General features: G+C 47.4%; 1 protein-coding gene across 2 annotated transcripts in view; it reads right to left on the minus strand.

The window, feature by feature from the left end:
• LOC126260904 (importin-7) overlaps positions 1–13,808 on the minus strand; it is a 194,762-nt gene that overhangs the window by 107,062 nt on the left and 73,892 nt on the right. For both annotated transcript variants that reach the window (XM_049958362.1, XM_049958360.1), the window contains exons 13-14: positions 9,428–9,614; positions 2,713–2,804 (exon numbers count right to left, since the gene is read on the minus strand). In XM_049958362.1, coding sequence (XP_049814319.1) covers positions 2,713–2,804; positions 9,428–9,614 — 279 coding nt within the window. The remainder of the gene's footprint in view (positions 1–2,712; positions 2,805–9,427; positions 9,615–13,808) is intronic.

The raw sequence follows: 13,808 nt of genomic DNA on the forward strand, positions 1-13,808 counted from the left end.
AACAACAAAGTGGTTTCTGCTATAATGAATTATGGTACACTGGTAGCTAAGAGTAGTCCCACCAAAGAGGTTTATGGTAAGTGGAAAATCATGGTTATTCAGTGACCGAAATGTCAACCAATTATTTATGAAGATAGAAAAGAGACTTAAGGTAAATGGAGAGTTATGGTTATTAGGTGACAGAAAAGTCGGGGAGAAGTACAATTTCTAGGCGACAGCAAAGTCAGCCAATCATTTATGAAGGGTGAGGGAGGAAAGGAAAAGGCGACAAGTAAGTTGGCCGTTAAGTAATATTTATGGGTAAAATGCTTTCCGCCAACTATCTTATGCAGTACAAGGGAGTAAACATGCTGCTGACATAAGACACAACACTGACATGGAAATTTAATAGAAGACATAAACTTAGTAAACAACATTTAAATAGAAGGCCACATAATATGAAGTACAGAGAGTAAAGTTTTCAATATGAAAGGAAGGCAGAATAAAGGTCTGTCTAAGAATAAGGTAATTAGCTCCTACATATTACAAAGTCACAGAATACGCTTATACAAAAGTCAGTAGAAAATGAACAGTCATTACATGAATACAGTTCCACTAGTACTTTTTGTAGCAACAATGACACTCAAATGTAGAAGGAACTATACCTCATCCTGTGGAATGAAGGAACGATTTGGTAAATGAGTGTCTGCGCATTTGGACTGAACCAAGATTCTCTCAATATATCTGTGAACTGCAATTGTAAGTCTCCTTAGGTAAGATTTAAGGAGCATAGCAGGTGATGCCAGCTAGCGGTGTGATCGTTACCAAACTGGGTCTGTAGTAACAGAGGGTGCAATCAAGCGCAGAGCTCTTCAAGAGTGCGAAGGGTAATGCCCCAGCTGTATGTAGCTACTGCTGTGACCAAAACAATAACATTGATGAATCACTGTCTTCGTACGATGTAAACATTGACTTTGTTTATTAACACCCTAAATCAAAACAAAACATTATACAAAGGTATTTATATTGCAATAGTATATGAAAACATGTTTATTTAAAATTTTAAACAAATTATTAGAAAACTAATTTAAGGCATTTTAGATTGTTTCATGGAACTGTATTGGAGCTGTATGCTGAAGTTGGAAATGGGAGAATGCACTGACAATTGTTGAACTCAACACCATTTGGGGAAGTCTGGAGTTTCACAATGCAAGACCACATCATGGACAACTGAATCACCTGCATGGGTTGCTGTTGTGGGCTGCTTTGATATGTTACAGTAAAAGGTGTGAGCATAAAGTTCTTCCATCTCCACATATTTGTGAAATGTATAGCTGTTCTGTTTGTTTTATTTGTAACCATGTGACGTAAACATCTTGAAGACGCATTCAAATACAAATAAGTGCAGAACCGTATGGTGCCGATGTAATAGTAAGGATGAGCGTAAAGAAGATTTCATTAAATTTAAAGTACTGCAATGCGCCAATAGTAGTGGTATAGCAACTAAACTTCTTATTAGACATACTTTGTTGAATTTAATGAACGGCAATTTGCCGATAATAGTTTAACAGCAGTACAAGAGTTCTTGACAGATACTTGAGTAGGAGACAGTAGACTGCTATAGAGTATTCTAGCAAATTACAGACTGTAAGTTAAAAAAAGACTATCAACAACATAAAGGTGCAGAATAATGCTACTTTGAAAATGTTTTCTATTAAAGAATTATGCACTAAGTACAGAGTGTGTAACTAAAAATTAATGATTTTGGGATATAAGGTTACTGACAAATTTACTGAAGGTAACAATTAGTTTTTCTAATCAGAAAATAACAAAGTCTGTGATTATATAAGTAAATTAATAATCTGAAAAGGGAAAAAGATGAAGTAGATTCAACATTTGAAAAACAACAAGAATTTACAAGTATGGTGGAACGGTATGGCCCTTGAGAGATGATAGCTTAAAAATTCATAAAAATTCGAATTGAAATTTGTTTATTTACAAAATTGTTTGGAGTCAGAGAGAACCTCCCAATTGTTGGAAATATCAGGAGGAGGGGGACGTGTAACATTTCTGGCTTTGCAGCCACCACATTCAGTTACAAGGAGGGAGGGAGGGGGTGAGCCTCATCAGGTCAGGTGAAATGTCAAAGCCTTGCTGACAGTTTTCTTTGACTCTGAAGGATTAGTATATCACGAATTGTGCTACAGGGACAAACTCTTCATTGATGGTACCGCCGGGAAATGTTGCGATTCCTGCGAGAATGGCGTGAAATGTGGCGAGACATTTCATGGCTCTTTCATCACAATAATGCACCTGCACATTCATTCCTTTGGAGCATGACTATTGGACAAAAAACGAAACCATTATGCTGCCTCATCTGTAATACCTAAGCCTGGCCCATGCAGACTTTTTTTTTTTTAATTTCCAAAGTTGAGAACCCCTTTGAAAGGACAAAGATTTGCAACAATAGATGCGATCAAACAAAAATTTGCAGATGGCGCTTCATGTGATCCAGCAGGAGACATACCAAGACTGCTTCTGGAAGTGGAAACAGAGCTGGGAGCGGTGTATCAATTGTGGAGGAAATTATTTCAAAGGAGACCATGGACAATAAGTAGAAGTGTAGAAAAATGTTGTGCATAAAGTTCCAGAACTGGTTTTAAATTATTAATTATAGACTTTTGATTTTCAATAAAGCACGTATAGAACTGCGAATGTCAGTAATTTAGTTACCTGGTACATAAGTTCCAACACCTTCCACATGTCTGGTGATATATTCTTGCTTGTGAGATCATAAACCAAAGAAAGAGCTTCTTCATAAAATTCTGCAAGACATAAAGGAGATTAGTATTAATTACACTGAGTTATGATTAAATAGTACAACATACATTACTGTGACATAAGCATGCAGTGCGTATGAGGACACACGTGCTGCCAATAGAGAGAGAGAGGGGGGGGGAGAGGGGGGATAGAGAAGGGGGGAAGCGCGCGAGGGGGGAGGCGTGCGGGGGGAGGAGGAGTGGGAGGGGGGCAAGAGTGGGAGGGCTGGAGGGGGCAAGAGTGGGAGGGCTGGAGGGGGGCAAGAGTGGGAGGGCGGGAGGGGGGCAAGAGTGGGAGGGCGGGAGGAGGAAGAGTGGGAGGGCGGGAGGAGGAAGAGTGGGAGGGCGGGAGGAGGAAGAGTGGGAGGGCGGGAGGAGGAAGAGTGGGAGGGCGGGAGGAGGAAGAGTGGGAGGGCGGGAGGAGGAAGAGTGGGAGGGAGGGAGGAATAAGAGTGGGAGAGAGGGGAGGGAGGAATAAGAGTGGGAGAGAGGGGGGAGGAGGAAGAGTGGGAGAGAGGGGGGAGGAGGAAGAGTGGGAGAGAGGGGGGGAGGAGGAAGAGTGGGAGAGAGGGGGGGAGGAGGAAGAGTGGGAGAGAGGGGGGGAGGAGGAAGAGTGGGAGAGAGGGGGGGAGGAGGAAGAGTGGGAGAGAGGGGGGGAGGAGGAAGAGTGGGAGAGAGGGGGGGAGGAGGAAGAGTGGGAGAGAGGGGGGGAGGAGGAAGAGTGGGAGAGAGGGGGGAGGAGGAAGAGTGGGAGAGAGGGGGGAGGAGGAAGAGTGGGAGAGAGGGGGGGAGGAGGAAAAGTGGGAGAGAGGGGGGGAGGAGGAAGAGTGGGAGAGAGGGGGGGAGGAGGAAGAGTGGGAGAGAGGGGGGGAGGAGGAAGAGTGGGAGAGAGGGGGGGAGGAGGAAGAGTGGGAGAGAGGGGGGGAGGAGGAAGAGTGGGAGGGAGGGGGGGAGGAGGAAGAGTGGGAGGGAGGGGGGGAGGAGGAAGAGTGGGAGAGAGGGGGGGAGGAGGAAGAGTGGGAGGGAGGGGGGGAGGAGGAAGAGTGGGAGGGCGGGAGGAGGAAGAGTGGGAGGGCGGGAGGAGGAAGAGTGGGAGGGCGGGAGGAATAAGAGTGGGAGGGAGGGAGGAATAAGAGTGGGAGAGAGGGGGGAGGAGGAAGAGTGGGAGAGAGGGGGGGAGGAGGAAGAGTGGGAGAGAGGGGGGGAGGAGGAAGAGTGGGAGAGAGGGGGGGAGGAGGAAGAGTGGGAGAGAGGGGGGAGGAGGAAGAGTGGGAGAGAGGGGGGGAGGAGGAAGAGTGGGAGAGAGGGGGGGAGGAGGAAGAGTGGGAGAGAGGGGGGGAGGAGGAAGAGTGGGAGAGAGGGGGGGAGGAGGAAGAGTGGGAGAGAGGGGGGGAGGAGGAAGAGTGGGAGAGAGGGGGGGAGGAGGAAGAGTGGGAGAGAGGGGGGGAGGAGGAAGAGTGGGAGAGAGGGGGGGAGGAGGAAGAGTGGGAGAGAGGGGGGGAGGAGGAAGAGTGGGAGAGAGGGGGGGAGGAGGAAGAGTGGGAGAGAGGGGGGGAGGAGGAAGAGTGGGAGAGAGGGGGGAGGAGGAAGAGTGGGAGAGAGGGGGGGAGGAGGAAGAGTGGGAGAGAGGGGGGGAGGAGGAAGAGTGGGAGAGAGGGGGGGAGGAGGAAGAGTGGGAGAGAGGGGGGGAGGAGGAAGAGTGGGAGAGAGGGGGGGAGGAGGAAGAGTGGGAGAGAGGGGGGGAGGAGGAAGAGTGGGAGAGAGGGGGGGAGGAGGAAGAGTGGGAGAGAGGGGGGGAGGAGGAAGAGTGGGAGAGAGGGGGGGAGGAGGAAGAGTGGGAGAGAGGGGGGAGGAGGAAGAGTGGGAGAGAGGGGGGAGGAAAATGAGTGGGAGAGAGGGGGGAGGAAAATGAGTGGGAGAGAGGGGGGAGGAAAATGAGTGGGAGAGAGGGGGGAGGAAAATGAGTGGGAGAGAGGGGGGAGGAAAATGAGTGGGAGAGAGGGGGGGGAGGAAAATGAGTGGGAGAGAGGGGGGGGAGGAAAATGAGTGGGAGAGAGGGGGGGGAGGAAAATGAGTGGGAGAGAGGGGGGAGGAAAATGAGTGGGAGAGAGGGGGGAGGAAAATGAGTGGGAGAGAGGGGGGAGGAAAATGAGTGGGAGAGAGGGGGGAGGAAAATGAGTGGGAGAGAGGGGGGAGGAAAATGAGTGGGAGAGAGGGGGAGGAAAATGAGTGGGAGAGAGGGGGGAGGAGAAGGAGTGGGAGAGAGGGGGGGAGGAGAAGGAGTGGGAGAGAGGGGGAGGAGAAGGAGTGGGAGAGAGGGGGAGGGGAAGGAGTGGGAGAGAGGGGGGAGGAGAAGGAGTGGGAGAGAGGGGGAGGAGAAGGAGTGGGAGAGAGGGGGGAGGAGAAGGAGTGGGAGAGAGGGGGGAGGAGAAGGAGTGGGAGAGAGGGGGGAGGAGAAGGAGTGGGAGAGAGGGGGGAGGAGAAGGAGTGGGAGAGAGGGGGGAGGAGAAGGAGTGGGAGAGAGGGGGAGGAGGAGTGGGAGAGAGGGGGAGGAGGAGGAGTGGGAGAGAGGGGGGAGGAGGAGTGGGAGAGAGGGGAGGAGGAGTGGGAGAGAGGAGGAGTGGGTGGGAGGGAGGGAGAGGAGTGGGAGGGAGTGAGGGAGAGGGAGTAGGAGGGAGGGGGGGTGGGAGGGAGGGAGGAGGAGTGGGAGGGAGGAGGAGTGGGAGGGAGGGAGGAGGAGTGGGAGGGAGGGAGGAGTGGGAGGGAGGAGTGGGAGGGAGGGAGGAGTGGGAGGGAGGGAGGAGTGGGAGGGAGGGAGGAGGAGTGGGAGGGAGGGAGGAGTGGGAGGGAGGGAGGAGTGGGAGGGAGGGAGGAGGAGTGGGAGGGAGGGAGGAGTGGGAGGGAGGGAGGAGTGGGAGGGAGGGAGGAGGAGGAGTGGGAGGGAGGAGGAGGAGTGGGAGGGAGGAGGAGGAGTGGGAGGGAGGAGGAGGAGTGGGAGGGAGGAGGAGGAGTGGGAGGGAGGGAGGAGGAGTGGGAGGGAGGGAGGAGGAGTGGGAGGGAGGGAGGAGGAGTGGGAGGGAGAAGGAGGAGGAATGGGAGGGAGAAGGAGGAGTGGGAGGGAGAAGGAGGAGTGGGAGGGAGGAGTGGGAGGGGGGAGGGAGGGGGAGTGAGGGAGAGGGAGGGAGAAGGAGGAGTGGGAGGGAGGGAGGGAGAGGGAGTGAGGGAGGGGGAGTGAGGGAGAGGGAGGGAGGGGGAGTGGGAGGGAGGAGGAGTGGGAGGGAGGAGTGGGAGGGAGGGAGGAGTGGGAGGGAGTGAGGAGTGGGAGGGAGGGAGGAGTGGGAGGGAGGGAGGAGTGGGAGGGAGGGAGGGGGGATGAGTGGGCGGGAGGGAGGGAGGGAGGGGGGATGAGTGGGAGGGAGGGAGGGGGGATGAGTGGGAGGGAGGGAGGGGGGATGAGTGGGAGGGAGGGAGGGGGGATGAGTGGGAGGGAGGGAGGGGGGATGAGTGGGAGGGAGGGAGGAGGAGTGGGAGGGAGGGAGGAGGAGTGGGAGGGAGGGAGGAGGAGTGGGAGGGAGGGAGGAGGAGTGGGAGGGAGGGAGGAGGAGTGGGAGGGAGGGAGGAGGAGTGGGAGGGAGGGAGGAGGAGTGGGAGGGAGGGAGGAGGAGTGGGAGGGAGGGAGGAGGAGTGGGAGGGAGGGAGGAGGAGTGGGAGGGAGGGAGGGAGGAGGAGTGGGAGGGAGGGCGGGAGGAGGAGTGGGAGGGAGGGCGGGAGGAGGCAGGGAGGGAGGAGGAGGAAAGGGAGGGAGGGAGGAGGAGGAAAGGGAGGGAGGGGGAGGAGGAAAGGGAGGGAGGGGGAGGTGGAAAGGGAGGGAGGGGGAGGAGGAAAGGGAGGGAGGAGGAGTGGGAGGGAGGGAGGAGGAGTGGGAGGGAGGGAGGAGGAGTGGGAGGGAGGGAGGAGGAGTGGGAGGGAGGGAGGGAGGAGGAAAGGGAGGGAGGGAGGAGGAAAGTGAGGGAGGGAGGAAAGGGAGGGAGGGAGGAGGAGGAAAGGGAGGGAGGGAGGAGGAGGAAAGGGAGGAAGGGAGGAGGAGGAAAGGGAGGGAGGGAGGAGGAGGAAAGGGAGGGAGGGAGGGAGGAAAGGGAGGGAGGGAGGAGGAGGAAAGGGAGGGAGGGAGGAGGAGGAAAGGGAGGGAGGGAGGAGGAGGAAAGGGAGGGAGGGAGGAGGAGGAAAGGGAGGGAGGGAGGAGGAGGAAAGGGAGGGAGGGAGGAGGAGGAAAGGGAGGGAGGGAGGAGGAGGAAAGGGAGGGAGTCAGCATACTGTCTTTGTAATAGAGTATTATATACATTATAATTAATAGGTTTAAAAATTTGTCTGTAAATAAAGAAAACTATCACCATTGTTAATCCCTATACAGAAAACCTCTGATAAAACAGTCTGCTGATGCTACACACTGTCAACATCAATAGTTCAAGTAACTGAGCACAAGACCAGATTGTACAAAGAAAAGAAATGATATCACAAAACATCCTTGCACTCACATCAAGTGGTTTATAGATAGATACAATGGTAATTGTATACCTGGATAGCTAGAAACAGGTCCGAACCTTGAGCTTCCCAAATATTCCACATTACTTGTAAAAATTGCAGGACATTCGATTTTGGTGAAAGTTATATTTCAGGTAGCTTGCCATGAGCCACATACATGAATATGTCAGTATACATAGGTTTTCAAACACTGGAAGCAGTTAAACAACATTTTCCTTCAACAAATATAGTGCCAACACACTAGCCGCAGATACTGATATATTACTACGATGCCTCAGCATCACCCACAGCTACAGAAATTTACCGAACGCATATTTAAACATCCACTGTTTAGAGGGAACTGTAGAGCTGTCATACAAAGAAGAAGAACAACAACAACACTTGAAGTAAGTTACACTGTATAACAGTGAAATGAAACAACTCATTAATTTCAAGAAGTTGCGCATCATATCCAAAAAAATGGTTCAAAACGCCTCTGAGCACTATAGGACTTAACATATGAGGTCGTCAGTCCCCTAGAACTTAGAACTACTTAAACCTAACCAACCTAAGGACATCACATACATCCATGCCCAAGGCAGAATGCGAACCTGCGACCGTAGCAGTCGCAGGGTTCCGGACTAAGCACTTAGAACCGCTCGGCCACCGTGACCGGCCACATCCAAAAGATGAGCAGTTGTAATAACAATGTAGCTGAACAGGGAAAAAATGTTGAGACTTTCATACATTTTTTGGTAAAAGATGAAATACAAATGACATCAATTTCCAAGGTCACACTTCCATGACAGTTTATCTGGAAGAAGCAGCCTGCATATCATGTCTCAGTGGTCCAATTTTCAAGCAGGGAGAAGTCTCTGTGCATTCAACAGTAGGGATACTACAAATTTGTCGAAACATGTTTTACTGAAATGGTACAAGAAATCTCTCAAAATAAAATGCAGCATGTGTCAGTATTAACGTAGAGGTGTCTGTAATTGGGAAACATTGTGTGCACTTAATTGTTATGAGTGAGGTGACAATGAATTTACAATGATGTCACATGAGTAACATAATCCAAGTGATTCCCTTTTGAATGAACAAAGATATCATGGACTATATTCACTGAAGATGGTGAGACAGAAGCTGAATTAATCTAGCTTGCATCAGAAATGAACACAGGAAATGCCCATATTACACTGTCAAAAGCTTTGGTACATCTTTTATAAAAGCTAAAAAATGTACACTAACCTTTTTTTATAAAAGATACGATAAAAGTAGCTCAGTACACTTTCAAAGATTTTATGAAATATCTTCTACAAAAGATACAAGGCAAATCTCTTTTTCTACAGTGTAATACGGGCCAAAGATACAGCGAAAGCTTCTAGAGAGACAATGAAAATTACAGAGGCAGATGGCAATAAGAATGTACCAATAATGCAGATCACGGAGGAAGTAGAACTCTTATATGCACACCATGATTGCTTGAACCAAAGAGTTAACCATTAAGATGAATGACCTAATACTTACTTTGGAAAACAAAAATTGGACAAGATTATAACTTTTAGAGGTTGCTGAGCTCAACCACTGGTGTTGCTGCCAAAGCTGTAACAACAATTATGTCTGTGGAGAGGTTGTCCCCACTATTGCATACAGATCTCTATTTTCTTTTGTGTTATTCAATTGATCTTTAGATACACAAAACATGAACAGAACAATACCATCTCACATGTAGTGTTCAGGGAGAGCATTTTCCATTACACAGGTAGAAGAACTCTAGCTTCTTAGGCTGCTAGGAATCAATATTAAGTTTTCAGCAAACTGTGAACAAAGAGAGTGGAACTACTAGGTAAGACAAGACAATGATATACCAATCATTTTTCCTCAATAACACAACACATGAAGCAGCAATGCTGAGCATCCACAGACAATAGATACAATAATGTGAAAAACTGGAACATTATCACTTCACAAGCAATGCAGGTGACACGATAAATGTATGTATTTTCTGTTCACTGTTTAAAATTCCCTGAATGTATAACAAACAAAATTCCAGATTAATTAGCACACACAAAAGAATAAAAAAAGTTATCATAAGAAATCATTCTTACCCATTACACTCTGTGAGAAAATATGCCCTACAACTTGGAGAACAGTTGGCTGCAGTTGTGCCATGATTTCTGGCTGCTCTTCCATTACTGTCAGTAGTGTTTCTATAGTATTCAGCAAACTCATTGCAGTTATTGCCTTCTCGTCAGATCCTTCATCAGTCTCAAGAACTTGGCTGAATGTTGTTGCCTTATGGTGAGGGGAAAAAAATTAGATATTATAACAACTGAACATTCGGGGTGGAATATACACTTATCAGCCAGATCATTACGACCACCTACCTACTACTGATATAAACCCATCCAGGCGACTGCAGTGTCGCCTGGTGAGAAACAACTGCTAGCCAGACACACGAACAGTGCATGCAGCAGCAGTGAGCTTGTTCTCTTTGTGTAGAATGAGGAAGGTGCATGACCTATTTGAGTCTGACTGAGGACAGATTGTGGTGGCCCGGAGGCTTGGCACGAGCAAAATGGCTGTGAGCACTACACGACTTAACTTCTGAGGTCATCAGTCGCCCAGAACGTAGAACTAATTAAACCTAGCCAACCTAAGGACATCACACACATCCATGCCTGAGGCAGGATTCGAACCTGCGACCGTAGCGGTTGCTCGGCACCAGACTGTAGCGCCTAGAACCGCACGGCCACTCCGGCCGGCTTGGCACGAGCATTTCGGAAACTACACAACTGATCAGGTGTTCAGGAGGGGCTGTAGTAAGTGTCTTCAACAGGTGGGGAAACCACATCCAGATTTAGTGGGGTTGGGTGGCTAACCCTCATTACAGATGTTGGTCATCATAGGGAGGGTAGACTGGTAGAACAGGACAGGTGGTGAACTGTGGTGGAACTAACACCAGCCATTAATGCTGGGCAGGGTACAAGTGTATCTGAACACACAGTGCACTGAACATTCCTAACGAGGGGTCTCTGCAGGTGATGATCCATGCATGTGCCAATGCCGAACACCACAACGACAACTGAGGCAGAAATGGGCATGTGACCATCATCACTGGACATTGGTGCAGCGGCAGAGCATTGTGTGGTCTGATGAATCTTGATACCTCCTTTGTCATGCCAAAGGGAGGGCATGAATCTATCCTCTTCCACGGGAACAGCTCCTCGACACCTATACTGTGGGACGTAGACAATTTGGCTATGGTTCAATTGTGCTCTGCGGAACATTTCGTGGGGCTTCATGGCTCTAGTGGAGCTCATGCAAGGCCCCATGATGCCCAAGAGTATGTACACTTGTTCCAGGTTATGTACAACCCTTCATGATGATTATGTTTCCAGATGGAAGTGGCATTTTCCAAGACAATGCACCATGTCACTAGGCCAGGACGGTGATGGAGTGGTTTTAGAACTAGAGTGGTGAGATCTGATTAATTTGTTGGCCTCTCAAGTCACCAGATCTGAAGCCAATTGAACACATCTGGGATGTGATTGAATGTGGCATCAGAGCTCATCACCCCTCCCCCAGAATTTATGGGATTTAGGTAACTTGCATGTGCAAATGTGGCACCAACGACATACCAATGCCTCACTGCTTCCATATGAAGACATGAAACCACTGTTGTCCATGCCGAAGGTGGACACACAGGCTATTAGGTAGATGGTCATAATGATGTAGCTGAACAGTGTAAATAATAATATAATGATAGAAGGGCTATCTAGTGTTTTGCAACATTCACTTTTAAGCATGTAAAAAATTGCTCCTTTGACAAAGAAATAAAATTACTGTAGACCATATTTTAATTAAAAACTGCTGTTTCACAATTAATACCATTAATTCTTTCATAATCCTTGCCTCCGAAATAACTTTTTACAGAACTCAAAAATTTTATTCATTGTTGAGAATATTTTATTGTTATAAATGTAGCCTTATGTGAATGAGACATTTCTCTCTTGTTTGTTTTCTATTCTCTGGACACTTTGCAACTGTTTAAAAAGTTAAAACGTAAATATAAAAATATTGTAGTTACTTCTATGGAAGGTCATGGTTAAGTCAATACAAACAAAAATCCACTATTGACGTGTAATGCTTCTGGCAGGATCTGACTACATAAGTTTGACATCATTAATATTTCTGTAACTTAATGCAAAAGTAAAAAACTGTTAGTCAATAGAATCAAACCATGATAAAATGATAAATAATTTGCATAGCTGTTTTTCAGAATATGCCAAATTAAATAACAGTAATTTATAATTTTATGTAATCCTCCTTTGTTAGTAAAAAAATAACTTTTTTCAAACACTGTAACGCAACAGCTAAATTTCTTCATGTGACATTAATTTTTTTTTGCAACTCACTAATTCTTAGTAAACTTCGATAGCTTGTAATGGAGCTCATTGTCATAAAATTTCATGGACCATCTGCTTCTAAAACATCAAATCTATGTCGGTAAATCCATCATATAGAACATACTACATATTTATAACCTCCAACAGGAAACATGCTTGGATGCTTGAGTCAAGTAACACACAAAATTAAGTTCATGTATCATACAGACATAAGCAGGAGATTATGTCCATTAAGCAATTAATACAGGCTGTGGTTAAATAATACAAGTTAATTTTATGCATTTTTTTCTTAATCTAAGGAGCCAATCATATCTTTTGTACACAAAATTACTTTCATGTTCATGTATGAGGTGCATTCAAGTTCTAAGGCCTCCGATTTTTTTTTCTCCGGACTGGAAAGAGATAGAAACATGCGCATTGTTTTAAAATGAGGCCGCGTTCATTGTCAATACGTCCCAGAGATGGCAGCACCGTATGGCAGATGGAATTTTACCGCCAGCGGCGAGAATGACAACTGTTTTAAATACTTAAAATGGCGATGTTTTCCTTACTTGAACAGCGTGCAATCATTCGTTTTCTGAATTTGCGTGGTGTGAAACCAATTGAAATTCATCGACAGTTGAAGGAGACATGTGGTGACGGAGTTATGGATGTGTCGAAAGTGCGTTCGTGGGTGCGACAGTTTAATGAAGGCAGAACATCGTGTGACAACAAACCGAAACAACCTCGGGCTCGCACAAGCCGGTCTGATGACATGATCGAGAAAGTGGAAAGAATTGTTTTGGGGGATCGCCTCCAGAGTTGGCATTTCTGTGGGTTCTGTGCACACAATCCTGCATGACGACCTGAAAATGCGAAAAGTGTCATCCAGGTGGGTGCCACGAATGCTGACGGACGACCACATGGTTGCCTGTGTGGCATGTTGCCAAGCAATGTTGACGCACAACGACAGCATGAATAGGACTTTCTTTTCGTCGGTTGTGACAATGGATGAGACGTGGATGCCATTTTTCAATCCAGAAACAAATCGCCAGTCAGCTCAATGGAAGCACACAGATTCACCGCCACCAAAAAAATTTCGGGTAACCGCCAGTGCTGAAAAAAATGATTGTGTCCATGTTCCGGGACAGCGAGGGCGTAATCCTTACCCATTGCATTCCAAAGGGCACTACGGTAACAGGTGCATCTTACGAAAATGTTTTGAAGAACAAATTCCTACCTGCACTGCAACAAAAACGTACGGGAAGGGCTGCGCGTATGCTGTTTCACCAAGACAACACGCCCGCACATTGAGCTAACGTTACGCAACAGTTTCTTCATGATAACAACTTTGAAGTGATTCCTCATGCTCCCTACTCACCTGACCTGGCTCCTAGTGACTTTTGGCTTTTTCCAACAATGAAAGACACACTCCGTGGCCGCACATTCACCAGCCGTGCTGCTAATGCCTCAGCGATTTTCCAGTGGTCAAAACAGACTCCTAAAGAAGCCTTCGCCGCTGCCATGGAATCATGGCGTCAGCGTTGTGAACAATGTGTATGTCTGCAGGGCGATTACGTCGAGAAGTAACGCCAGTTTCATCGATTTCGGGTGAGTAGTTAATTAGAAAAAAAATCGGAGGCCTTAGAACTTGAATGCACCTCGTAATACACTCTTTGATGGAAAATACGGTACTCCTTTACTGAGCCACGAAAGGTAACTGTCATAACTATAATACCGTGAACTATTTCAACACTTGTCAAACAAACAAAATTATCCTTTTCAATGTTCTTAACTTGTTGTCCAAAAGATCAATGATACTGAACAATACTCCATGATCAAAATCAGTATTTAAGTTATCGTGTGTTGTAATTAAAGAGCATCTACTCATGCCCACTGAGGTGGAAAACTGGATCCTAATTTGGCAGGTGTATCTAGCCATCCACACTTAGGTTTTCTATAAACTGCAAAACGCAAATGGCTATTTCCCATTGCACACAAGTATCATACGTCTGAAGTCATTTTTTTTAGCAAATATAACATACTATACTAACCAACAGCTTCATGATTATTGCACACGGAAACCATCATCATCATCATC

The sequence above is a fragment of the Schistocerca nitens genome, chromosome 5 (assembly GCF_023898315.1).
Source record: "Schistocerca nitens isolate TAMUIC-IGC-003100 chromosome 5, iqSchNite1.1, whole genome shotgun sequence".
NCBI classification, from domain to species: Eukaryota; Metazoa; Arthropoda; class Insecta; order Orthoptera; family Acrididae; genus Schistocerca; species Schistocerca nitens.